Raw genomic sequence first — 25,650 nt, 5'->3', positions numbered from 1 at the left:
TTAGAAACTCATATGGCCTACAAACTCACCTGGCATGAATCCAGTTGAAAATTTGTGGATCAATATGAGTAGAAGATTAAATAGACAACTATCTCAAACAGAATGGAATTCAAGGAACAGATAATCCGGGTGTTATTCCGTGAAATCGAGGTTGCATTTTGCAATAGCCTTGTTACCAAAGGGCTCCGATGATTCGCTGCACTGCAGAAAGCCCATGGTGCATATACAAAATACTAGTTTGGTGTATGGTACTTCCCGATGTTTGCACACAATATGTCTTACCCTAAAGAAATTACATTTCTTGTTTTCTGCTATTGTTGTTGATCTTTTTCAGTTTTATGTATAACTCTTCCTATAAACGATTTTGCTCAAAACACACATAGCTACTTATATATGCATATAAATTCATATCAAAAGCCTGAAACTCTGGCGCAAGTATTAAGAATGAACTGCTCATTAAGAATATGCATTGTAATATTATCAGGAATTCATGTAAAAAATCATATTGATTAAAGTATGTTGCGAAAACCATATCCGAGCAAGTGTCGCTATTTTTTCTTTACAGAGTGTATCTTCTTGATATTGGTGAGATTTGCATTCTTTCATTTTTCTTTCTCTTCTCTTTTGCTTTAAAGTATATGGAATAACAGGAAAAAATATCAGAAATCAGTAGTCTCTCGTTATCTCTGATTGCTTCTAACACTGTATGATAAGCCAACTCAAGTATGCTAAGTCAAAAATCGAATTAACTTGATATACCAAGTTCAAGTTTGGAGACACCGTGGCTCAGTGGTAGAGCGCTTATCTCTGGTGCGTGGGATCTCTAGTTCGATCCCCGGCCAAGTGAGTTTGTGGTGAACAACATCGTGTCCGTGGATTTTTCTCGAAGTACTCCCGTTTCCTGCCACACTCTCACTCCATTGATTCTTCTATCATCATTCACTTATCTTAATCATCCTTTCCCTTAGTCTAAAGGGCGTAATCGTGGGACATTAAAATGAAAGGTTTGATTTCATTTCATTGCAAGTTCAAAGTCGTCTAGAACACTGCATAGAATAAACAGCGTTTGTAAGGTAAAACAACTTTACATACCGTGAAATTTATGCCATTGATAACATTAGTTTTTTTACATATAATGTCGAAAATTAGATTATTTTTGAAGTACTTAATAATTTGCTTTTAGTAAAGATACATATTAAAAAACGCTGTAACATGAGTGAATGATGGGCATCATTATCAATACCGTGAAAATGTTACTAAAAATTAAAATTAGATTATATTTTATTGCATTCTCATGATCAGGTACACGCTTGTATACATCATGGTATAGGATATATCAGTAGCTAGGAAAGAGACAATTAGGAACTATAGTAGCATACATATCATATGGTGTTCGCATACATGTTGTTACAACCTTTTGACGTTCGGCGGACGACAATTGGCCAAGACCAGAAACAGGCTGGCAGGAGGTACTAATTACAGGCTGGTAATTAGTAAACCATTGTGAAGTGCATCATAATATAGAACATTTGATTTAATATACTTTATTCACTTTAGTGTGCATTATATTGTATGGTACCGCATGTCTACACGTCATGCAATAAACACGTGTGAACTACATGTGTTAGTAATAAATAAAAACAAACAGACGACGGTCCCGAAGAGGAGTCGATCATCATCGCCAACAATCGGAAGAACGAGAATCAACGAAGGAAGCCGATAATACAGGATAAAAGGGACCTGCACGCCTCGACCAACATCAATCTTCCCGGATTGATCGAAACACCTAAAACCCCTCTCACGACGCTTGGTCACCGAGAGGTACCCATCCTTATACCCACGACGCTTGGTCACAGGGTTCCTTTCCTCTTTCTCACGACGCACGGTCACCGAGAGTACCTCGCCTCAAAGCTCACGACGCTTGGTCACCGGGCTCCTATCTTAATCTTACCTAAATATTAGAGAAATTACTTATTATAATTTGTGTACATAAGAAGACTTTTTATAATAAAAAGGTGAAGGGAAAGTCCAAATCCCGAGTACATTTTATTGCTCTACCCAAGAAATTTTACATGGTAGATGCGTCGGCGTCTATTTACAGAGATTAAAAGGACTTTCCTACGGGACGCTCTTTTTATTAACGAAAAAACGGAGTTAGAAACTTTTTAACAATACTGTGATAAAGCAGGATCATATAAAAGATAGAATCCGTATTGCCATAAATACTCTCATTACTCTTAACGGTAGATTGATTCGCTTTAGGCTGACAGGTATTTATGCCGACAACTAGATCTGGGAAAAATACATATAAAGAAGGCGATAACAATATGGCAGAATCCCGTATACCTGTTAATATTCCTCATTTAACTAGATATTCCGGTCACAGTACAGACGACCCTAATCGATCTTTCATGCTGTTCGATCATTTGGCTTTACTTCAGGCTTGGACCCCCGAAAAGAAGAAAGAAATTCTCCCAATGTATCTGCAGGACGCAGCTTTCGACTTTGTCTTCCAATTGCAAAATCTGAATCAATTCGACACACTAAATTACGAACAACTGAAAACCAAATTAATTTCTCTGTCCCGCCCAAATTTACCAGCGTATAAGGCGGAATTAGAAATTTTTCAAATTCAACAAAACGAAAATGAGTCGGTCGATTTATATTTCTTAAGGAAATTAAGGGCCATCAGACAGCTAATGCCAGAAGCTTCAGAGGAACAGAAAATTTATTTTCTTTCATTAGGACTACAAAGAAAGTTACTGCAAAAGATAGCATTGGAATCATTTCAAACAATCCAGCGGCTGCAGGATCGATTTACAATATACAATGATTTCATCATACATAAAAAGTACAATAAAAGAATACTCAAAGTATATATGCACAAACTTCATGCTATGGCGCAAATATATTTAGGGTTAGGACGACATCCACTTGAACCTGTCATTTTAAATTTTCACTTTAATATTGAGCAACACTGTAAAATAGATGACAGTGCAAAAATTTTTTGATCTTGTGTTTAAAAGTTTTACTATCCAGTTTCTTATATTGGTATGGTAGGTTGTTGCACAGGTTTATTCTCTCGAATACGATTATGTGATAGAGTTTTGTTAGTCGTATATTGGTAAGTATATATATATATATATATATATATATATATATATATATATATATATATATATATATATATATATATATATATATATGTGTGTGTGTGTGTGTGTGTGTGTACGTGTGTGTGTGTGTGTAAATACTCTAATGAGAATTTACAAAAATAATGTGAGAATGTGTAGACGAAACTGTTTCCAAAATATGTTAAAGCGTAGTAGAGGCACAGAAGACATTTTTCGCAAAAACTTTTTTTCTGAAGAGTGAAAATACTTCTCACTAGAGCAAATTCATCCACAATATGATTTTGTATGGTAGCAGAAAATGAAAGATTGCGTGATGTACTATTCTAAAGTTAATGGTTGATAATATTTGGTTGAATTAACGAAATACAAATATCCTTTCGTATAACTTCTTAGATATTTTAGTAAGCAGTTGGCAAGGAGTGGATTGATTATAACAATAGTATGAATATGTGTTTGAATAGGATCTCGTACTTATTATGTTATTAAAATCTTTAGAAATCCCTGCACTTGAAGTACCAATGACGTAAAACTTCTCCTTCTCATGTAATTGCAACCAGAATATTTAATGTTTTATTGTTTTCAAGCGACAAAGAATAGCGGAACGTAGATAGATATATTAATATCTAAGTCTGGCTAAGTTACCAAACTTACTTTAACAGTTTTGATATTCAAATTCATTACATATGCATTATGGGAAACTTTTTTTTTTTTTTTTTTTACTTCTTTGTTCTAGTTCACTGCTAATGCATATTTAATAACAACTTCAGTGAACTTCCAGAGTAACTGGGTTTGTTTTTGGTGCACGTGTTCACAGATTTAAGTATCTGAAATAGAAACTCGATTGTGGTTCGGATTTCTATTGAATAACAGATCTCATCCTTCTATTGATGTTAGATAAGGAAGGAGAACAAATCTCAAATTCCTTAAGCTTGCTAAGGTCAGTCATAAAATTTGATGACGATCAATATTTATGTTAATAAATAAATAAGGTATTTTCTTAGAAAAAAAGTATATAGACAACATTTCCTATATTTTTCTTGTCTTATCTTGAACCTCTTGCGAGGTATTATTATATTTATAAGCCATAACTCTAATAGACTGGTCGGCTATGTCTCTAAAATTGTCTTAAATAAATATATGTACGAAAATAGCAAGTGCCAAGATGGCCAAAATTGCCTGTTTCAAGTAAAAATGTTTTTCACACTGTCACTGTAAGTAAAAGGAAGAAGCGGCACATGACCTCGTGGAAAATGTAACACAGTGTATGAAAATTGTAACAAACATTAAATTGGTAAAGGTAAAAATTGTAAACAGTAAAATTTTAAGAAAAATAGTGAGAGCAAAGCTTCCCAACACTTATCCTTCACAGCGCCCTTTCTCATGTTGTAGAACAAGAATTAGTTTGTTGCTATTTCATTTCAATAATTAAATCAATATATTGTTAAAAATATTCATCACTAGTCACATAAATTTTTTCAATGTAATTATTGAAATTTTATGTATCAATATATTTATATATTTTATTTATTGTTTATATGGTATTTTTAAATATTTATTTTCAAAATGTTTGGGAAAAGAAGATACAAAGCACGATATACTCCTGAACCTCACTTTATCCCAGGGTATGTAATAACTAGGTATTTTTGTAAATCTAGGTTTAGTATACGAATCATTTATAAGAATCATAATTTCATTATTTTTACTTTCAAAATATATATGTTGGGCGTATGAAAAAAATTGTATAGCTTTGAGTAGATTTGTAGAATTTTATTTAGGAAACTTCATTAACAAGAGTTGTGTATTTGTGGTAACATAGACCTCCTCGATAGTCTAGTGGCTAGCGCGTGTGCCTTTTTTTGTGCACGTAATCCCTGGTTCGATTTCCGGTGGAAGAGAGCACAAAAAAAAATTAATTTCACAATCATTCATCATGAATTAACACAATTTTACAAAGTAGTAGAACAGGGTTTCACACTGACCTTGAAAGTCAGAAAACATCGGAGAAATTATATTGCGTCAGGCAAATGCTTCGAAATATGCTGAAAGTCAAGAAAATCTGCATTATTTTACAAAAAGGTCAATGAATTTTATTCAACTGCTCACAGAAAATACTGTATAAAGAACACCTCAAAGAATCAAGACAGATTCGGAAAGATGATTTGAACGAAATAAAAGAGAGAGAGAGAGAAATATGTTTAATAATAAGGAAACTTAAGGAGCGCCGATAGGTATTAAAACTTCAACCTTTGAATGAAGAACAATAAATTAAATCAAAAACTCTAATGCTAAAGAAGATAAAATCTTAGGATCGTTGGCTCTAGGTAATCAAGGAGATAGACCAAATTGTAATTTATATTTACTTCTTTATGAATATATTCAGAATTTGAGATATTAAAGATATTGTTGTGTATAATTATTGTTTGGTACAAATATTTTATTACATTCTAAATACTTAAAAAATAAAACATTGGGGATGGTGGCAGCCAATTAAAAAACAAAAGTGATTTTTTCGAAACCTAACCATAAATGACAGTGTTCATGCTGGAAATACAAAGAAATCAATATGTTTTTATAGTACTCGCGCCGAGCCGTGAAGCTTGGGTTCTAAACCAATCATAGAAATATTTTGTTTGAGCTCCGATACATCGGAAAACTTCGGTACAATTCGTGGAGCCACTTCCCGAGCGCACACTTGGGAGACGTCAAACAGCTGAAATTCACCAACAATGTTGCCAAACTTTGAAGATAGTAAATGAGTATTTAAAAAATTACCAATAATAAGATTGCACAGCAATAACCGCTGTAATAATTATTCTAAAATGGTAACAATAACACGAATAGTAACAACGAAAATATAACGCAACAGAAAGAAACAATTAACAACACGGAACTTGGAGCCAAACCTACAACACTGTACTCTCGGGAGATGTCTTCCGTGTAGCGCGAGAGACGACACTGACAAAATTTGATGGGTAGGGGTTGACGACCGAAACATACCCTCGCGTTCTATTGGGTGGTGAAATCGGTACATCTAGGTAAAGCTTCACGACTCGGCGCGAATACTATAGTATGAATCCTGTAGGAGCTTATTGCAATCAAGACTGTTCTACGTTATTCTTGTTAGCTTCCCCGATTGTGAGATCCGTTAAATATTCAGCCATGATATTGCTTCTGAGAATCTTAGAGTAAATTTGAAATATCAGTCTTTATATAAGAATCATAAAAACCTGGAATTTCGTCAAACTTTCTATTTGTTTATTATCTAAAGTCGTAAACCCCAATTAGAATCTTATAAATTCTGTTAAAATTTTTCATATACACGTATATTTTGTTTTTAAATGAAAGAAATTAATGAACAATTGACTTATTTCTGTTCATAAGGTGGATGACCACTCGGAAGTCAATGCATATTTTAGCTCATTCACTTAATTACTGCCTAATGAAACATTACATATTATAAATATTGTAATGTAAGATAGAGTTATGTTTCGGCTACAACACAAGATACTGATTTATTTGGTTGTGTCTTCTGATATCGAAAAAGATAATAAATAAAAGAAAATATTTGATTAGTTTTACAATGAGCATATAAGAGGGAACTCGCTGTTAGATCTTACTAGAAGTGCTCAATTTTATGAAATGTTTATTTGTATGTATAAAGTATTTTAAAGTAATGATCTTATTACGAAATAGATATATTGTTTGACCGTTTTTCGTGTTATGTTTCAAAATTTATTTAAATATTAATTTACATTTAAGGAAATAGATTTTGATAAGAAACTAGCACAGAACGCCATAATGCATTGCTGCCAAATTTGAACGTTTACTGTGGTAGTCATAATAAGAAAATTCCTGGATTCTAGCGTTGCAGTTTGAGAAGAGGAACTTTGCTGTGAACTGAGGGAAAGGTCGAAAACTAATTTCTCCAGTAATTATCCAAGCAGAATTCCATCATTACTTCCTTTATTATCTGGCGTCAGTAACACTAGACACTATCTGGCAACGCTGCACTATTCAAGCAGCGTTTAGCATAGCACTGAGAACACCTAGTGATCCACCTTAACGAATATAAATATTTACCTAAATTCATAATATTATTTCTTTTGTTTCTTTCTATATTAGTTAAAAAGTTTAAATTTTCTTCAGGTATACTGGATTTATTCCGACCATGCAATTCAGGTGTGGAGATACATTTGGAAATGCAACTCATAAAATTCTTACTGATACATCTGTCGATCATGGTGGGAAATCAGTCTTAGCTAATGTAAATAGAACGGAAGTAAGTATTGTCTTCCATTCACTGATAAACAATATTTTATACTAGAAACTTCTAACTTGATTATGCCTTCTGTGAGTTATATTTCTTTCTTTACTTTCTTTTATATTGTTTAGTTATGCGCGAAACTCTTTTTTTTTTTCAGCAAAACATATGGCGTTCAGTGTATAAAGGAATCAAGTCTACTTTTTAATAATTTTGGACATATTTCACCTTTAAGATCTCTATCTGAAGCTCCTTCAGCGACTCCAAAAACTATGGATCAGACACAAATATCGGCAATTTTCGATCATTTTTATATCTCCCCTTCCCATCCTCCAAGTTTCGGGGCACGGCATCGGAAGTGTCATCGGTCATCTCAGCGACCCCCATCAGTTTTATGTAGTTCCCTTTCCCCCAATTTACGGGGCAGAATTTGCATCTAAACGTGATCGGAAGTATCACTGTTTATCTCAGCGACTCCGGAAACCATGGATATGATACTGATATTGATCATTTTCGATCATTTTTATATATATCCTTCCTCCCCTCCCCCAAGTTGTGGTGCTGAATTTGGATTTAATCAACATCAGAAGTGTCACTGTGCATCTCAGTAACCTCGAAAACTATAGATTCGACACTAATATCGGTTGTTTCTGATCATTTATAGATGTTCCACTTCTCCTTCCTCCCGTAAGTTGCATATATATATCCATGCTTCCCCTCCCCTATGTAGCACCGTCAAAATGTAAATTGATAAAACAATCACAGACCCGAACCTCATCTATGTTGAAAACTTGATCGAGATCAGTTGTGTGGTTCAAGAGTTATGATGTTTTATTTATTTTCATATATATCACCCCCCTCCCCTAAGCTCCCGCCCCAGGTTCTACCATCAAGATGAAATTATAAAAAAAACTTGCCAGTTCTGAATCTCATCTATGTTGAAAATTTAATCGAGATCGGTAGGGTGGTTCAAGAGTTATCAGTTTTTATTTATTTTTATATATTTCCCCCTCTCTTCCTCCTCCTCTAAGATCTACTGTCAAAATGATATGATAAAAACCACTTCAGGTGTGAAGCTGATCTATGTTGAAATTTTGATTGTGATCGGTCGAGTGGTTCAAAAGTGATAAAGTCACAAAGACAATCACTTGTATTTTCATTTTTTTTTTTACATGTATCTCCCCATCCCCCTCCTCTACGTTGTGCTGTCAAAGTAAAATCACAAAATCGTCACAGGTCCGAACTTCATCTATGTTGAAAATTTGATCAAAATTCGTCTGGTGGTTCAAGAGTTATCAAGTTTTATTTATTTCCATGTATATCTTTCCCTTCCGTAGGTTCTACCATCAAGAGGAAATTATAAAAAACTCTCCAGCCCCAAACCTTATCTATGTTAAAAATTTGATTGAGATCGGTCGTGTGGTTCAAGAGTTATTAAGTCACAAACCCAGTAACTTTTATTTTATTTAATTGATTTTTATATATCTCCTCCTTCTCCCCTTTCCTACGTTGTTCCGTCAAGGTGAAATGATAAAATCCATCCCAGTACCGAAACTCATCTATGTTGAAAATTTGGTCGAGATCGGTCTGATGGTTCAAGAGTTATTAAGTTTTATTTATATTTTTCTCTCTCTCTCCTCTCCCTCCCCTTAGTTCTACCTCCAAAGTGAATAGATAAAAACACTCCCAGGCCAGAAACGCATCTACGTCAAAAATTTTATCGAGATCGATCAAGCGGTTCAAGAGATTAAGAGTAACAAACATAGTCACTTTCAATTTTATAATATACAAGCATCAATTACCCACTTCGCTGGGTTAAATTAAGAAAAAATAGTAATATGTTTCGTTAGCCAGTCACTTTTTACTATTACTAAAACGCTCCTTGATATTGGTCATTTTCGATGATTTTCATATATCCCCTCTCCTCCCCATGTTGCGAGCCACGGCATCGGAAGTGTCATTGTTCATCTCAGCGACCCCGAAAAGTATTAATTCGACACTGATATTGGTCATTTTGATTATATCTATCTATCTATCTATCTATCTATCTATCTATCTATCTATCTATCTATCTATCTATCTATCTATCTATCTATCTATCTATCTATCTATCTATCTATCTACCTATATTAAGTTTTATTTATTTGTATATATATCTCCCCTTCCTACCTCCTTCCCTAAGTTCTATCGTCAAAGTAAATAGATAAATACCATCCCAGGCCCCAAACCCTCATCTATGTTGAAAATTTGATCGAGATCGATCAGGTGGTTCAAGAGTGAAGTCACCTAAACATTCACTTTCATTTTTTTGTTTTTACATGTCTCCACCTGCCCCTCTTCTACGTTGCACCGTCAAAGTTAAATGATAAAAAAATATTCCAAGCGCGAACGTCATCTATGTTGAAAATTTGATCGAGATCGTTGGGTGGTTCAAGAGTTATTAAGTTTTATTTATTTTTATATATCTGTCTTCTCCCCCCCCTAAGGTCTACCGTCAAAGTTATAATGATAAAAACCACCGAACTTCATCTATATTGAAAATTTCTTTAAGATCGGTCGCGTGGTTTAAGCGTGATGAAGTCACAAAGACAGTCACTTTTATTTTTACTTTTTTTTTTTTTTACATATATATCCCCCTCCCCTTTGTAGCACTGTAAAAGTGAAATGAAGAAAACATCCCAGGCCTGAATCTTATTTATGTTGAAAGTTTGATCGAAATCGGTCGGGTGGTTTAAGAGTTATTAAGTTTTATTCATTTTCATAAATTTCCCCTCCTCCCTCCCCTCCCCTCCCCTCCCCTAAGATCTACTGTCAAAATGAAATGATAAAAAACTTCCCAGGTTTGACCTTCATATATGTTGAAAATTTGATTGAGATCGATCGGGTGGTTCAAAAGTAATTAATTCACGAACATAGTGACTTTTATTTTTATATTTATTGATTTTTGTATATCTCCCCCTCCACCCCCTCCCCTACGTTGCTCCGTCGAAGTGAAACAATAAACATCATCCCAGACCCGAACCTCATCTACATTGAAAATTTGATCAAGATCGGTCAGGTGGTTCAATAGTTATTAAGTTTTATTTATTTTTTCTGTCCCCCTCCTCCGCCTACCCCTAATTTATACCGTCAAAGTAAATAGCTAAAACCACTCCCAGGCCAGAACCGCATCTACGTTGAAAATTCGATCGAAATCGGTGGGGCGGTTCAAGAGATTAAGAGTCACAGACATAATCACTTTCAATTTTATAACACACACAAACACACACAAACACACACACACACATATATATATATATATACTTGTACCCTTGCAGCATAACTTGAACTTGAAATTTTTTTGTTTAACGTCCCACGTTATCCCGTTTAGGCTACAGGAGATGGATGATTAATGAAAGTGAATGATTGTAAATTTTTTGTGCTCTTTCACATGAAATCGAAGTCGGGACCTTGTGCACCAAAGATACAAGATCTAGCCATTAAACCAGGAAGGGAATTTGTTGCATAGAGATGCTGTATTATATATTTTTATATGTATTTACAGCGTATTTCAAAACAACACCGACGACGTTTGGGAGGTGATTCCTGACTCTAAGATAAGACAAAAAGTATAGACTATCCGGTGTGCAGAAATTCGTTATTTTGGAGTTATAGGCAGCCGAAAACATGAAAAAATGAACTTTAAAGGTCCATAGCTCCAATACTATGGGATCTACCGTAGTCGGATCAAGACTTCACTTGCAACTGGCATGTGCCCTATCCAAATATCCATGTTTCAGGATCGTGCTGTACTTCCGCAACGATTTTTATACAGGTAGTTGATGAGCACTTCAAATTATATGCCAGTAGCCAAACTCCCTCCGTAAAAGAATGTTATGTGAGTACCGCAGTATTCTGAAACATGGATATTTGGATAGGGCACATACTAATTCCTAAGTGATGTCTTGATTCGAATACATTAGGTCCCATAGTCTTAAGTACATTTTTCCATGTTTTCGGCAACCTGTAACTCCTAAAGGAAGCACTTGTGCACCCAGATTGGTCAATACTTTTTTGTCTTATCTTGGTGTCAGGATTTACCTCCCAAACGTTGTCGGTGTTGTTTTGAAACACCCTGTATATTTATATGAGATGAAAACAAGATGTTGAACTTATATCTTTTGTTCTTCCTCAGCAATATCTCTCTGCCTGTCCAAAGTGCACTAATGGTGATGAATGTGAAAATCCGTGCCTCTGTATATGCCATCGCCCGAATAAATCAGGTATAATACTATAATTTTGACTCGTCCTAATGCAAATAATTAAGCAAAAATAAATTATTATTCATACTTAAGATGTAACAAATCTTAGTTTAATTACGTGATCTTTAAATATTTGTGGGGAACTGTGGTTCTGCTAATGTTAGAAGAATAAACTTAAAAGCTTAGTGTTGAGACTAAGAATGCGAAAACAAAACCAAGGCTAAAATCAAGATAACGATTATGATGTAGTATGGTTACATTGTCTCTTTTGTGAAAAGATGAAAACATATTCTTCATTTTCCTAACACTGCCGTTAGAAAAAGTGAAAGAAGAAAAAACCAACAAGATCATTCTTCTAGAATGCAAACAATTAATTATGTATGAGCAATTTTAAATTAATTGTTTAGTCAGAAATACATAATTAATTGTTTAGTTTACTTTTTAGTTGTGGATATTACAACTTATACAGCAAATCAAAATATTACCGAAGTCTATATTATTATTATTATTATTATTATTATTATTATTATTATTATTATTATTATTATTATTATTATTATTATTATTATTATTATTATTATTATTATTATTATTATTATTATTATTATTATTATTATTATTATTATTAAACTTGAAATAGTCCAAAAGTGTTTTCTTTGGTTAGGATTGTATTATTACTATAGCATGTATGAATACTGGAAAACATATTTTAAATTGCACACGAGTAATTTAATAGACTTTGTATTTGTAGAAAAGATACTTGATAACCGATGTAACTCGAAATATATATATTTTTTTTTAAATGTGGATTTTAAAGTTCAAATATACGGTACAAGGGTAAAAATATTGCAACCACATAATAGGAAACATATTTTAAACTCCAGACTTTTAACAAACTATAATAGACCCATATCTTAAAATGTGACTTTATTTTAGAATTTTTAATACAACTTAGTAGTTGCTTTTATCTTTACTTTTAATTTTTGACGTTTCAGTGTGACATTTGACGTTAGGAAGTGACATAAACTACGCTGTCAGAGATTATCTTATTATCAATTCATGTTAAAAAGTTAATCATTATTTATCTCTTTTACTATGTTATAGTGTTAAAATAATGTAGAATATGACAAAGTGCTGTATTTTTGCTCTATTTCAGTTATTCTCAGCGCGTAAATAAAGTTTATTATTTTTACTTTTGCCCTAAAACTTGTTGCTGGCTGCATAGGAAATGGACACGCATTTGATAAGCATCGAACGAATTAATGAATAGATAATAACTTCAACATCATTTTTGTAGATGTAATGAGAGATATAATGCATTGATAAGTGAAGATGTAAAATTTAAACATCATATGAAAAATCTAAATAATTTAATGACACTATGTCGAGTAGAAGCGCTTTTAGTTAAGGAGTAAACTCACTGGCGTAGTCACGTTGATGATCCGACTCAAGATCACTTTACCAGAAGTGTCTACTTCGACCTAATCTCACTCGACCTAACGCCATCAACCCGACGTCACGCTCACTAGACTCACACTTATAGCATTTTGACTTCATGCTTATATAATCAACCTAACATCACGCTCATATCAATCCAACATCATCACATTCACAATGTAATTTCGACATCACGTTCACATGATCATTTCGACATATTCTCACTCGACTTCAAACTAACATTATTTCGACATCACTCTCATACGAACTTACACACATATCATTTCGACATCACGCTCACATCAGTTAGACCTTACACTCACATCATCAGCTTAACATCACGCTCAGATCAATCAGATATCATCATACTCAGTCAACTTCACATTCATAATGTCAGTTCAACATCACCCTCACCCGACTTCAAACTCACATCATTATTCCGATATTACGCTCACCCGAACTCTGATTCACATCATTTGAGATCACGCTCACTTCGTGCAATTGAGGTCAGGAACCTAAGTTTTCGGCTCGTTAGCTCTAATCTCATGAGTTCGGGCACCTATGCCGCTTACTATAACGATATCAAATATGGATTCTGGTTACATGCATTTGTGATGTACAGTTATTTTTATTTATTTATTTATTTATTTATTTTTGTAATTTATCGAAAAAAAAACAAGTGTTGCCAGTCAAATTATCAAAAAATTGGCTACTTACCAATGATTTCTCTCTTGGAAAGCCTAAATATTTTTCAAATGTTTCCGAACTCAACGCTGATTCCGTCATCAAGGTGAAAAGGATTAAAACGGATACGAGATAAAAGGTGTAAAACAAGGAATACATACCACTAAGTAAATAAATGTAAAGTAAACAATGCATCTTGAAATTCCACGAGCAGAGCGAAGTGCGAAAGGAGTGAACTAAATCGAAGAAAGCGCGGTGTCTATGTTAAGTCACTATTACCAGATTCAAAATATGCATCAAAGGTGGGTAATCAAATTCTATCAATGTTGCCAGTATCCAAATTCAAAGCAGGTTTGTATTCATGAATAAAGAATGATTCTTTAATCTCCCGTTATTTCTTTGTTTTTACTGAACCTATTACATTAACCTGTTTCATATTATGTGTATGTTTTATGTGTGTGTGTATGTTTTAAATGAAGCACCAATCCCGATATGCCCTCTTCTTGTGACTTTTTTTGATTGTCTAATATGTTCCGTAATTCAAGTGTCGAAGTAAAAGTTTAACCTGTCAAGCAATAGGCTTAGTTGGGAAATTTCAAAGAAAAATATGTTTCAATTTTTTTTTATTTAATTGGGTTAATATTACAAATGTTGTCGTGGGACATTTAGCCAACATGACAACATGCAGGCCTATCGATTGACAAAAGCGAATGGAAATGAAACCACAATTATAATATTTATGTTAATTCATTTTGGAACTTCGAATTTCAACGTGTTGTTGAAAGCATAGAAATAATTAAATACTGATATTCTCTATGACTTTTTCGTAAACTGCAATTTAATTTTATTACAGAAGCATTAACATAATTGTTGAAATATTTTCCAGCAAGTATATAAATATACACAATATCTTTACGGTCAGTCCTAAATGTTTTCATAAATGTATCTTTCTCTGTAGCTCTTGGTAAAAATCTTCAGGACGCCCAGAATACCACTAAACCAGGAATGTAAGTATGAAATTTAAATTTACTATTATAGTAGAAAATAATGTTGGTATAATACTCAATTATTTATTAATTATAATCAACGCATTAAATGTAATTATATACAATAATATATGACGAATATGTTTTTTTTCTCTTTGATAATCCTTTTATCATGTACAGCAGTCATTTTCAAATGGTATGCCTTGATAGAACCACTAGTGCACCGGTAGAAAATTAGAACACTGAAACTACAATGCTCACTTATATAAAATTTCGTTATTTATTTTCCCTTCTTTTATTTTCTTATTATTTTTCAAAACGGTAACAATAACTATTTTTCGTTATCGTATGTGATAGGTGGGTAGTCGCAGCTTCATACATAATGCTTCTCCATGATTAAAAATACAAAGTACCTTGTCATTAACTATACAAAAAATTACATTTTTATAGTTGTGCTGTAGAATTGTAACTTACAATTGAGGGGTATAGAAGCAAAACCTACTAAATCCATTTTTCAATTTTTGTCAGGAAACGAAAAAAAAAGTGACTCCCTTATGTTTCTGAATTGTTGAACAATTGTTTTTCGTTAGTGGTAGATTTCACTCATCTGCATTAAGTAGTGACAACTAAACAAAATAGTTGTTCAACAATCCTGAAACATAAGGGAGTCACTTTTGATTCGTCTCATGACAAAATTAAAAAATGGATTTAGCAGGTTTTGCTTCTATATCCCTGAATTATGTGGCCGAAATTGAAAAAGATTGAAAAAAAAAAAAAAAAACTGTTGTACAGTTTTGTCATATTTTTTCTCACTTTAGATGATTGTATTCACATAACCATGTGAAGAGCAATTTAGAGGTTTAGCTTGAAATAAAGATATTAAACACCCAAAAAGATTTTATTTACCCAAAAGCATGCCAAGTTTCTTAAAGAAAAGTAAGTGACAAGGATCTTAAAACAAATGTGTGTAGTCCCATTGGAGAGTGTATTTTCTTTAAATAAAATAACTACCGAATGCGTGGAATATTTTGTATTTAGTGCAGATTCATAAAACAATAGAGAAATTGATATAACGCAAGTTGATGTCAGTTGGTCGATTTATCAGATCTTGTTGATAGAAGATATATTATAACAGGTAATTTAAACATAATTGTTAGAATGTACTTGGACTACATTGATCTAAGTCTAAAATTGAAATTTTTCTGCAGGGAAATTTGAATTTCAATACCTCATAAAAAAATTCATTTATTTCTGTTATGATGGCAACCAATATCATAATTATGTATTAATGACAGAAGGAAACAACCGACTTAAACGTAATTTTGTACATCAAGTTCTCTGTAAGTGTGAATTCAATAATATACAAAGAGTGAAAAAGTGCATACATGACGCAGAACCTTTAGCGCACCGCAGCATCGCGCAAACCACACTCCACCCATCCGCTCTCAGAACAGCCTTACACTCTCCCACAGTCCGGTGCTCTTCCACTCAGTCAGATCACGTGGCTTGTATCACAACTTAGCTATTTGCTTGGACAAATCCAGTGTCTATGTTCAGAACACCGCTAACGGTTGTGTTATCATTATGTTAAAGAAAGAAGAACACAATCGATTTAAACTTATTTTTACACACCAAATCCTCTGTAGGCATTTCTGCACTCTCCGTGTGTTATTTAATTTGGTGTGTCTTTATTATAAAAATGCTAGAACAATAATTACTAGAAGTGAGATAAAAATAATAAAATAGGAAAGTGGTACTTCAATTTAAATTTAAAGATAAGGATAGATTCACATATAGGTATTACAACTAAAATTGATTTAAATAATGGAAGCAAAAAGTTTTCTCAAAGAAGACTCCGCTGTTTTTCTTTATAATACAAATAATTATATATTTTCGAGAAAGTTTGAAGTTTATTTTGACTGTATCGACATTTCATTTATTTCATTCAATGACCAATGTATCCTTGTTATCAATGGTAAGATTTAAAAAAAAAAAATCACTTCAAACATTATATTTTACAACATTTATGAACCTATTTTTCAGGAAGTTGACTCGTAGAAGAGACATAGATATTCTTCCATTTGACCCGAAACACTGTTTCAGAAATGAAACAAACAAACTACCAGATAAAAAATTTACAGTAGATTGTCCGGTAAGAATTCTCTATTATATGCTTTGTATTGATGTAAGATCAGACCAGTGTGAACTTCAATCTGTTTTATATAGTGGCGTTATTCAAATTATTTAACAACCGATTCTATGACTAGTAAAGTAAGTTGACTTAGTATTAATATTACTATTATACAGAGTGTATTGTAAAGTACTTTATAACTTTGAAAACTCATATTGATTTATTTATTTATCTTACAGACATGGTTTTGGTGTCATTTTGTAGCAAAATAGATCAAGTTTTGACTCACGTAATACATTAGTTCAGAAACAAGCCACCGCAAGCGCTAGCGGCAGTTGCAGTAAAGATGGCTGCCTTTACTGGCCCCGAGCGTGCTAGCTATGTGTTTTGGTTTGAAGAATCCAAGTCTGTGCCAACTGTGCAACGTAATTTTCGTACAAAGTATGGTAAAGATCCTCCCAGTAGGCCTACTATTTATCAGTGGCGTAAGTGTTTTTATTGAAACTGGATGTTCGGTAAGACACAACAAATCTTCAGGTCGTCCCCGTAAAATTAGTGAGACTTCAGATAGTATGTGTGCCACATCATCTATGGAAGCCACATTAAATATCTTTAGGTATAAGGTTTAAAAAAAAAAAGTGATGTATTTTGCTACAAAATGACACCAAAACCATGTCTGTCAGATAAATAAATAAATCAATATAAGTTTTCAAAGTTGTAAACTTCTTTTTGATACACTCTGTACAGTATGATTATATTATGTATTTGTGTGTTATTATTTATTTCAATTATGCTAGTAACAGTGGCTAAGATTAAGTCAAACAACATGTTTATTTCGACACTTCGTTGATAAATCTCACAAAGTGTTGAAAAAGGCCTAGAATTAAAGAAGAAACCACAAGGCTTGTTGATAATTAGCATACTCGGGGGTTGGTTTCTTACATGGATGTAATGGGGGCATATACGTGAGTATACGGCGTATATCTACCTTATATTTTTTATAGCCTAGCATATATTCTCTTAAATTTACGAAACAATGAGCTTATATGGGGGCAGTGTTGCCAGATTGGGCTACATGTAGCGGATTGGGCAATGTTTTAAGTACCCTCGCTACCAAAATTTCAAATTGAACGACACGCTACTTTTGGGCTACTTTTAATTATCTGTAGGCTATAACTCTTAAGAATGCGCTTCTTTCTTATTTTCATATATGAAATCACAAATTATGAGTTGTATACAATACAATCAAGTTTTGATTGCTAAATATTCTATTTAAAACGAAATAGTTTTAGCAAAAGTAACATGTTCGATATTGTAAAACTTTGTCTCATATAGGATCTTTGGGTAGAGCAGTTAATAAAAAGAGCGTCCGGAATCGACTCCCACTACCAGTTTTTATTATAAAAAGTTCCTCTATAAAAGTATTTTTACAAAATACTATACAAATTGATCTCTCAAGAATCAAGGTGAGTTATAGGTGGTCTTTGACCGTAAGGTCGCAGACAGGATCTCCAACAGAGCCCCGTAGCAGGCTAAGAGGAGTGGAATTAAGGAATCAATGCTCCGTAGCAAGCAGAGGCGGGTTAAGTCGCCAACAGAGCCCCGTAGCAGGCTAAGCGGATGAGATTAGGATTCCCAGACAGAGCCCCGTAGCAGGCTAAGCCAGGAGATAGGATAGGCGTAGTCCCGTAGCAGACTAGAGGCCTGGGGTTAGGTTACTCCAAGAGTCCCGTAGCAGACTAAAGGAGGGTCACCAGAAAACTGGTGTCGAGTTGCCTTCGTCCATCCAATTTATAGGGTCTTTTTGGGTGGCGATGGCGCTGCTGCTCCGATGTCGTCTTCTGCTCCATGGGAGGGGCCAGAAGCCGTCGTCTGCATGTGATTATAGGTCCCTCTGGTGGGAGATCCTCTTGCCGAACCATGTGGTGGTGTTTGTAAACATTGATGCGTGGAATTGCTTGTGTACGACATCACATAGGATATTACAATATTAATTTAATTCTTATTTTAGTATTTTTTAACCTCTGCTCTCAGGTAGAGAATTTAGTAAATAAATTAAAAAAGTGAGGAATTTCCGTGAAAAAACATATTGTAAACGTTGTAAAGTATATTTAAAAACCTACAAAACTGACAAGCAAACATGTCTTCTTGAAAATCAAAAACGTCCCCTTACTATCACCACCTACCCAGTTCATTCTACTCTGCAGTTCTACTGCTTTTGCTGTAGTATGGAGTTTGCCCTAACATACCACCGTCAACAGTCCGAAACTGCAGTCGCTACCTGACCGTTGCCAATACAGACATCTGACGTGTTTTCAGTTGCAGGTTTTTCTATTAAATCAATAAGGATATGTATACATGATTAGTAAAAGTGTATAACTGGAAAAAAATCATTTTTAAGTTTAGGCTACAAATAGTTCAAATTCGCTATTTTTAGAACACAACCTCCCTACTTTTTGATCTCCGAATCTGGCAACATTGCAAGGGGGTGGATATATAGATATTTTAAAAAATGGTCGAACGTATATCTACCATCTACCAAAACTTCTAGCATTACATAACTTTTTTTGTTGCTGTTGTTAACTTGACAGTCGGCAGCAGTATAATGTGCTTGGCGTAAATATGATTTCATAAATGAGTTGCAGCCCATTCTTCTCAAGACTTTCACATAAGATTTACTATCACGAGATGAGATATAATTTCAACGAGAAGGAAATTTCTTTTATCTACCTAGGTATAGCTACATTGTTTATTAACCCACAAACGCTCCTTGTGACACCAGTGACCCACTTTATTTTTCACTACGTTACATGGGCTATATAATTCATTTAGCCAAACCCCCGTTGTTCCACTTCAGGCACACTACCCGTTCTCTTGTTGTACGAATTTCGTTCAGTTTTCTTCTCAGGTTTTCGATGTAACACGGTATTGTTCAGGCAGTTGCTAACGAATAAAACTGGTCTTGGACGTTTGTGGGTTAAACTAAATACCTTCTCGACCTGTGGAATTTATAAACTTATTATTATTATTATTATTATTATTATTATTATTATTATTATTATTATTATTATTATTATTATTATTATTATTATTATTATATTATTATTATTATTATTATTATTATTATTATTATTATTATTATTATTATTATTATTATTATTATTATTATTATTATTATGATACACCACTTCATTATCACACTCATCACTGTCTTTAGCCTAGAAACATAATCGTAGAACGTTACACTAAAATAAATGTAGGTATTAGTAATTCAAATTACAGTATTCGAATGTATATTCGCATACTCGTAAAGTCATGTTCAAAACCCTATACCTTTGGGAGAATGTCATTTACTCTGGTTGGTCAATTCATTTAATCATTGTTGGTAAAAGGGTTTACGAAGAAATCAATTTTTTAACACGATGATTAATATTAAAACACTCACTCAGGGTGCGAATTGCCGGGGGGGATGAGGGGGATTTTCCCCCTCAATCACATTTTGTTCCCCCTCAAAGAAGTCAGCTGAAGTATCCCCACCGGGGATGCTCGCTTTCCCCCTCAAACTATGCTTAGTATAACTCCAAATTTCACTGATTTTTGTTATTTCTTGTAAATTTAATCTTCTAGCTGTATTTCGAAATGATCGATGTAAACTGTTCAGTTTTGGTCATTTCTACTTACCACCTATTTACCCACTATTTTCAACGTTGTTTAGTAGAACTATATTATTATGACTACGGTTGTTACTTGCAACTGTACCTTCGTACCCTTCAGTTCGTCATCGTTTGTGAATTTGAATGTACTAATTGCGTATAACAAAGCCACATATAGATTTATAAATGTTCTTAGCGGTTGGCCAAGAAGAAGTAAACAAATAGCTTCTTCTACCATACTTGGCGAAGTTCGGATATGTCATATTCATCCTCTATATTTGTATCGATTATCATCTTATTTTAATTTTTGTTATAACATGTTATTTCATTTTCCATGTGTACTCTTTGTTAGCACATGGTCTTCATTCCCTAGTAGGTTGTGTGTATGCAACTCAAAAGTTGCATTTAATTTGTGATAATTAGCATAGTAATCACTGCTTTTACAGTTTACAGAAATGAACATTTGAAACTGTACTCAAAATCTGAGATATAGGTATTCTCTCGTAAGTATATGTTAACGTACACGCTGGGGGATACGCTCCTAGTGAGCAGACATGTTAATGAAGGTGATTTTTAAGTGAATAAGCGAATAATTCAAGATTTGTTTCAGCATTTGTTAATACGACTGGTTCTCCGTGTCATTGTCCGTGTCTTTTTTTTTTTTTTTTTTTTTTTAAGTTAACCCTTCATTTTTCCATCTTTTCGCTGTACAGTTTGCTGTCCACGCAATTAATGTTGTCTGAAAAACTTCAGTGTAATGTTTTACTTGATTTGAATAACGTAGCCCATAGTGAATCAACTCATCTTCAACCTAACAGTAAAGTAATTTTTAAGTGTTGACTTTCCGTGCGCATCACGGAATGGATATTTGGAGAAAAAAAGTCGTGATGAGCACAGCTTCAGCGGGAAGTAGAAGCACAAGCTCGAAATTTGAATTGAGAGATTTTAAATATTTGGCCTTCGATTTGACCTTGATGTGAGAAATCGGAACAAGCAACAATCCATTTCTTATTTGATAGGCTAATATCTAGATTTTCTTTAAAAAAAAAAAAAAAAAAAAAAAGTCCGGTTTAACTGATAATTTTAGTGGTTTTCACAAGACTGAAGTAGGTTTCTTTTCGCAACCTGTATGTAGTAAGGCAAAGTGGAAGCTTTCAATATGAGTAGAAAAATTAACATATGCTTGTGATCATGGCTATCGCTCGAGCCGAATTATTAACTAAATGAACCTTAGAGAGCTACGGGGACAAGAGTGAGTACAACATTAAAACACGTTCAGAAAGGTTTAGTGGGGTGTGTGTATGTCAGACAATATATATGTGCATAGTTATTGTCGGTAGATTTATTAAATTAATAAATATCTTATTTATTACAGATGTCACACACACACACACACATATATATATATATATATATATATATATATATATATATATAAAGGGGGGTAAGGCATTTATTGTCTCATTTTGAAATTTGAACCTTCAGACTATGTCCTTTGGCCTAATTTTATCCCCCCCAATATAGATTATCTAATTCGCACACTGCACTCACTCCTGAAATTAAGTAAAACTTTTCATGTACACTCTCTTAACATTTTATGAAATTGGAGACAGAAAATATATATTATTACAGCTTGCTACACAACTGATACTATTAGAAGAGGAAAAAAATCTATAAACTAAAATTCATTCAGTAAGTTTGAAAATTAATGACGTGTAATTTCGTAATAAGATACTATATAATGATATGTAGGAAATTAAAAAGAGAACAACTACCAGGAGCTCATTTTTCAAAACAACTAGTGTAAAACTTTTCACTAGTATCATTTTGAAAAGTAATACTAGTGTAAAATTTTTCACTAATATCATTTTGAAAAGTAATACCAGTGTAAAACTTTTCACTAGTAATATTTTGAAAAGTAATACTAGTGGAAAACTTTTCACTGGTAATATTTTGAAAAGTAATATTAGTGGAAAACTTTTCACTAGTAATATTTTGAAAAGTAATACTAATGTAGCATTTTCCACTAGTAATATTTCGAAAAGTAATACTAGTGTAAAACTTTTCACTAGCAATATTTTGAAAAATAATACTAGTGTAAAACTTTTCAAAATAAAATATTTTACAGTTGCATACACTATAAAATTATGAGAAATTAGAGGTACTAGCATTACTGTCATTCTTCTGTTATTCTAATGATTTAATTTCACGATATTTTAGGACTTGTGAAGAAACGTATTACAAGGCTAGTAGTTTTGAGAAATAGGTCCCAAAGGAGTTCTTACAGTAATATAAACAGATATTAATTGTATAACTTATTTTTATAGTAGTCTGATTCAAAGGACTGGATAAAGTCATTTGATATGAAACCATTAATTTTTAAAAAAAAATAAAACAATAATTAGTTCACGGTACGTCATTGCTTTATTTGTTTAACTTCTATCTTTGAGTGGGTTTCTGTGACCTGTTCAAAACATTTCATACCTTGTTTTTATGTACCTTATTTGTATTCTAATGTATTTTGTTACTCTTTTTTATTTATTTACTTTGTCTGTCCGTATATATATATATATATATATATATATATATATATATATATATATATATATATATATATATATATATATATATATATATATATGTGTGTGTGTGTGTGTGTGTGCCCCTTCCGGTAAACAAAATGTCTCAAGAACTATTTGATGGAACACCATCAATTTTGGCCACGATTTAGAGGGTAAGAAGTTAGGAATCGAGTTTGTTTACGAAGGTAATATTCAAACCGGAAGTGGTAGAAATAAATCACTTATGGTTTCAACGTTGACCCATATACATGCAAAAAATAGTAATAAATATTGATAATCGGTTTCCTGCAATCGATTAAGCGTCTCAAGAATACATACATTTCATCTCCATCCTTCGCTCTCTACTAAAACTGGAAGTAATAGAAATCCAGTAGAACTTCCGGTTTCAATATTGATCTATGTGGCGCAAAAACGATAAGAGATAGCGAGAAGCATTTTTTTTTTTTGGAATGCATTCAGCGTTCTACAAATAAGTATAATCGTCCAAACCGGAAGTGGCTGAGATCTACCTTTTCCGTTTTTAACATTAATCGCTACAGAATAAAAAACAGTAATAGATATCGAGAAGCGGTTTTCTGCAATCAATTAGACGTCTTAAGAATATATTCCATCTCAATTCTAATCTCTCTCTACTAAAACCGGAAGTGGTAGAAATCTACTGTCACTTCCGGTTTTAATATTAATTTAAAAATATCACGTCATACAAACCAAACTTCTGTACGTGTTGTACATATGACACTACTGCTTGTTATACATATTCGAATTTATTTTATTTTAATCAGTTAAAAGTAGTCGTTTCGTACAAAGATACGAGATTACTAGCTCGAATCAAAAAAGAGGCCAAGGAAAAATTTTTATTCATTACATTGTTCGTTCATTTTCCTTATACGGTAGAAGTCAGTCAGCCGAGGACATTAATCGTGTATTGGAAATCTTTCATCGATATCTAGAATTCATTTTTCATGTAGCCTAAAACATCTATGCAATGCAGCATCCCAACTAAAAATATTTAGTAAATGAGAACATCAGCTACTATGTTACACCTTTTCACTTATATTTTCTTGTTCTTGTATCATCATCTTTTCTGTTACCCTACATAATTATTCCTTCTATCTATTTTCCAAACGCTAAGAGGTCCTGTAAGCTATTAACATCGAGATTTCTTATCAAAGCTTTCTTACGTCAATGCACCAAGAACAGCGCCCCTGCTACTTGATGACCGCCACCAAGCTGTCAATTTGAGTGCACTTCCACTCAGCCTGTAATTGTTTGGTCACCTGAGTTGAGTTTGGAATATTTGGTAAGCACTACGTCATGTGACATCATGAGACGTTGATGCTTCCGTCTACTACGAGCTGTATGTCCAAAAAGATATGATTTCCACCCATGCGCCAAGGATAATAGCAGAAGCACCAACGAAAAAATAGAAGTCAATAAAAACTTTGATTTTATCTTGTTTTTGATCAGAGGAGTAGAGATTGTGTTCCAAATCTGCAAATAGCTGCCTCTCTCTCTCTTAGTGATTTACGAGAAGTGTCTGGAGTACATAAAAGATGTTCCCTAAGATCTGATTAAAGGACCTAATGCTGTATGAGTCTTATTGTCTTAAAGTACTATCTTCATATTAGCTTATTCTATCAAGCTAACAATTTACCTTTCTTATTTTTCTAAATTGTTGTTTTTATTCCGTAACTCTTGAATTATACTAAGTTGTTTATTATGGTACAAGATACATGAGTAAAATATTCTAATTCTATTTAAGTGGCTTTAGTTCAACTTTCAACACTAAAGTGTAGATATAAGGTCAAGTTTGCCAAAGAACCTTTTCTTTTTGTTTCTGTACGTTATGAAATGGCACCATATCATCTTCTAGTCTCCCACCCTCAACCCACCTCAAGTTATCGTGCCTGTATAATATTCAACTTTGAAATGTGTCAATTGGCCCCGCGTCACTCTGTATAGACGAGTATATATAGAAAATACAGTTAACAAGCTATATTTTCTACCCACGACAATAAAAGATTTTTTAATTTAAAAAAAAAAATACATTTAAATATAACGATTTCTTTTTGTTTCAGTTTAATGCGTTGAACAACAGTTACCATCCAAAGAGGACTTCAGTTTATCGATGTCCTCCAAAGAACATCACGCCGTCATTTTTTAGCCCTCCAAAGAGAGAATCTGCGTGTTTGTGTTCTCCGAAGAAAATTTCGATGCGGCGCCATTTCCCCACAAATACTTCCGCTCCACATTTTTCTCCTCCAATGAAAAGATCTGTGTGTTTCTATCCAGTCAACAAAGCATCTGTGTGTTCTCCTAATCTAAAGAAAGCACGTTCATCATGCCCTTCACCCAAAATGGAAAACACACCTATAAAAGAGATTAAATATTGTACTTGTTCAATCAATGGGAATGGTACTGGAAACAAGGGTTCACGGTGTGAAAGTCATATCTTATACGTAAAGGCAAAATAGAAAGCAAATAAATTTTCTCTTTGCTATAAAGCTTAATTAACACTTAAAAACCGATGGACGATCCTGA

At 33.3% G+C, this 25,650-nt stretch overlaps 1 protein-coding gene across 1 annotated transcript; it reads left to right on the top strand.

Annotated features, from left to right (window-relative positions):
• The first annotated feature begins 4,597 nt into the window (after positions 1-4,597).
• LOC145690149 (uncharacterized) lies at positions 4,598-25,633 on the top strand. The gene is made up of 6 exons (XM_081764757.1): positions 4,598-4,756; positions 7,281-7,413; positions 11,570-11,657; positions 14,716-14,764; positions 16,787-16,895; positions 25,188-25,633. Exons 1-6 carry the CDS (start codon positions 4,698-4,700, stop codon positions 25,581-25,583), a joined length of 834 nt encoding a protein of 277 aa, XP_081620883.1. The 5' UTR covers positions 4,598-4,697; the 3' UTR covers positions 25,584-25,633.
• The last annotated feature ends 17 nt before the right edge of the window (positions 25,634-25,650 follow it).

Source organism: Thermobia domestica, chromosome 7, assembly GCF_964235325.1.
Source record: "Thermobia domestica chromosome 7, izTheDome1.hap1.1, whole genome shotgun sequence".
Taxonomy (NCBI): Eukaryota; Metazoa; Arthropoda; class Insecta; order Zygentoma; family Lepismatidae; genus Thermobia; species Thermobia domestica.
Note: the sequence above shows the minus strand (reverse complement) of the source record. Positions and strands in the feature narration are given on the sequence as shown.